The sequence below is a fragment of the Arachis duranensis genome, chromosome 1, assembly GCF_000817695.3.
Source record: "Arachis duranensis cultivar V14167 chromosome 1, aradu.V14167.gnm2.J7QH, whole genome shotgun sequence".
Lineage (NCBI taxonomy): Eukaryota > Viridiplantae > Streptophyta > Magnoliopsida > Fabales > Fabaceae > Arachis > Arachis duranensis.
In genome coordinates this window covers 96,159,685-96,162,775 of record NC_029772.3, presented here as the reverse complement: position 1 = coordinate 96,162,775, position 3,091 = coordinate 96,159,685, and the positions used below count along the sequence as shown (strand labels likewise).

The 3,091-nt window shown below is 32.7% G+C and overlaps 1 protein-coding gene across 1 annotated transcript; it reads right to left on the bottom strand.

The window, feature by feature from the left end:
• Positions 1-1,283: 1,283 nt before the first annotated feature.
• LOC107465103 (uncharacterized) lies at positions 1,284-2,858 on the bottom strand. The gene is made up of 2 exons (XM_016084096.1): positions 2,715-2,858; positions 1,284-2,594 (listed from the first exon to the last, which is right to left on the bottom strand). Exons 1-2 carry the CDS (start codon positions 2,856-2,858, stop codon positions 1,284-1,286), a joined length of 1,455 nt encoding a protein of 484 aa, XP_015939582.1.
• Between the last annotated feature and the right edge of the window lie 233 nt (positions 2,859-3,091).

Sequence of the window (3,091 nt, the reverse complement as noted above, 5' to 3'; positions counted from 1 at the left end):
AAAAAATTAACAAAAAATTAGAGTTTGGGTACTTTTATCACATATAATCCATCTTTTATGGATATAACGTTAGTTTTCTTATTTAATAGATAATTTTATCAGTATAAAATTCATGAAACGAATAATTGTCTTTAAAAAAAAAAGAGAATAAATAGTCATTTTTAATCATAAAAGATTGATGCACTGACAATACTTATGACTAATTTAAATAAACTTTGTAACCATGAAAGATATTATATCCATTTGACATTTCTAATCAAACGTTAGTTTACGAGGACGCCTTTAATTTTCAACCCTAAATAGCTTATTGATGTTAGTAATGTCATTCAAACCTTTTATTTCTCTTTGAATTCTCTCCTTCTTCTTCTCATCTTTTTTACCAATCAAAATTCTAAGCCTCAATTTAAAAAGACGAAACGAGACAAAAATAAAAAAATAAAATGATATAATTAACATGAAAATTTAGTCAAAAATAAAAATTTAAACAAAATTTTAAATAGTTCAAACCAAAAGGACTGATTTTCATTAATTAAAAAAAATACAAAAAAAAGCATAAAAATACCACAAAAATAATAAAAAATAAATTTGATGATATCATAAAATAAAAGAAGGAAATGAATTAGGAGCTAAAATTTATTGTTTCACTTTTAATTTTATTTTTTTTGGACTGACACCTGCTCCTCTTCTTCCTTCCTTCAACGCACATGCACTAAAATGCACTGTTTAAAGGTAAGGACTTTCACCTTCGTTATCTTTGTTGGCTTCATTTTATCGAGGATTAGTTCATTAAGATAGTGAAAATGGTGATGAAAAAAAAAGGTAACTTAAAATTTTGATTTGATAAAAAAATGAGAAGGAGAGTATTAAAAAAAAAAAAAAGAGATGACATTACTAACGATCTCATAGACCAAAGTTTGGTTAGGGTTTGAGATTACAAAATTTATTTAAGAAAAAGTTTAGGAAAGCATCTTCAGCTTTTTTAACCAGCACTTAATTATTAAAAAAAAATAATTTATAAAATACTAAAATTGTTAGTCCTTAAGGTAACGTTTGTTTTGAGGTATTGAGACAAAAACTGAGAGATTGAGATTCAATATCGTGTTTGTTAGTTCAGAGACTAGTACTAAAATTTCTGTCTCTGTCTCTAAAATTTCAATATTTCAGTACCTCCAAAAAGTAGGGACACATAGGACTGAAATTTTTAGAGATGAAGACTAAGTATGTGTTTGAATTTTTTTTTTGGTGACTAAATAGAAAAGAAAGAAAAAAGAGACAAAACCAAATTAATTGGCTAGGGTCATATCTAAATCTATTAGATATTGAAGCTCACTCCATGGTTGGCTCCAATTCGAGTGAATGTCCGCGACAGAAGCAGCTGCTTTAGCCATACAATCTGCAACACTATTTGCAGTCCTCTGAATTAAAAGAATAGAGACTCTCCAATTCCAATTCATAACCTCCTGAATATGCTTTGCCAAATCCCATTCCGGAATATCCTTACTAAGCATTCTTTGGTTTACCAAGAAAAGAGCTTCTAAACAGTCTGTTTCACAAATAACCTCACGAAATCCACTCTCCCAAGCAAGAAGTAAACCTCTCCAAATTGCATACAATTCAGCAAAAAGAACACTACACACTTCGACTTTTCCAGTGCAACCTTTCAACCAACATCCATTAGGATTGCGAATGATACAACCAAAACCAGCATAGCCAAAAATAGCAAACCAACTAGCATCACAATTCAATTTAATAGAATGAACTGGAGGTGGAACCCAATGCAAACAAAGTGAAAGAGGAGACAGAGATTGATGCATAGCAAAAATAGTGTGAAACTCCCTTACTGAACTACGAATCAAACTCACCACTTTACTAGCACTCCATGAATCATCTATATTAAATAAGTCATGATTTCTGCTTCTCCAAATCCACCAGATAGTCGAAAAGAAAAGAAAAGCATCTCCACTCCTTGCACCTCTGTAGAGCCAATCATGTAAATTCGAGTTATCTGAATACAAGCCTAAAAGGGTCCAGACCTCCTTGGCACTAGGGCACTCCCGAAGACAATGAAGAATGGATTCAGAACCATTCTGACACCGATGACAGGTGCTAGATAAAGCTAAAGCATGACCCAAACGAAACTCTGCCGTAGGAATAACATTATGAAGACTGAGCCAAATCAAGAACTTATACTTCTCAGAAATATGCAGACGACATACCCACAACCAATTATCATGCTCATTCCAGTCAAACTTTCTTTTGGCTAGCCAACTGTACCCACTCCTAGCTGAGTAGAGTCTAGAAGATGCCACACCCCACGACCAACCCGAACTCTCTCCAGCATTCAAATCCGGATTATAAGCATTCAAACGCTGTTTGACATCTTCTGGAATGATAGAGAAAATATCATGGAGATTCCATTGACCATCTTTCCAAACGTCTCTAATAGTTAAATCAGAGTCAGATATATGTACAAAAGGGACATCTTGAGCAATTGAGCCCTCAATACTCCAATTGTCAAACAAAAAAGATTGATCAAGTGACCCAATGCACCAAGAGAAGGCATCCTTAAGAGCACCAAAAGCCTTTGAGATACTCTTCCAAACACGAGAAGCGTTTCAAGAGACAAGGCCATCTAAAACTCCCTCATTCCTCAGATACTTCGCCCTCAATAGAGCAACCCAAGGCTTGTCCTGACAATGAAAAAGTTGCCACACCAATTTACCAAGTAAAGATATATTAACACACGCAGGGTCTCTAACACCCAGGCCACCAAATTTCTTTGGAGTGATAACGGTCCTCCAATTAACAAGAGAAAGACCTCTACCATCAACTTGACCCTTCCAAAGGAACTGTCTCATCATAGAAGATAATTTATCGCAAACACCAATTTAGTGTGGATTGAAAGTATATTTTATTGGGTTTGATTATTTTATTTTTGTTCGATTTTATTTTTGAATCAGATTTCAGTTATGTTTTGTATCACCACATTTAATTTTGAAATTGATTTTTTATAATAAAAATTATATATTTTAGAGTGAAATTAGTAGTATCATATTATATTTTTATATTTTAATTAATATTTTTTGTATTA

Bases quoted from the DNA above. Each gene is read 5' to 3' on its own strand.
- LOC107465103 (XM_016084096.1), bottom strand. From the start codon at position 2,858: ATGAGACAGTTCCTTTGGAAGGGTCAAGTTGATGGTAGAGGTCTTTCT. The intron at 2,595-2,714 runs GTGTGGCAACTT...CGTGTTTGGAAG, and splicing joins TATCTTTACTTGGTAAATTG to AGTATCTCAAAGGCTTTTGG.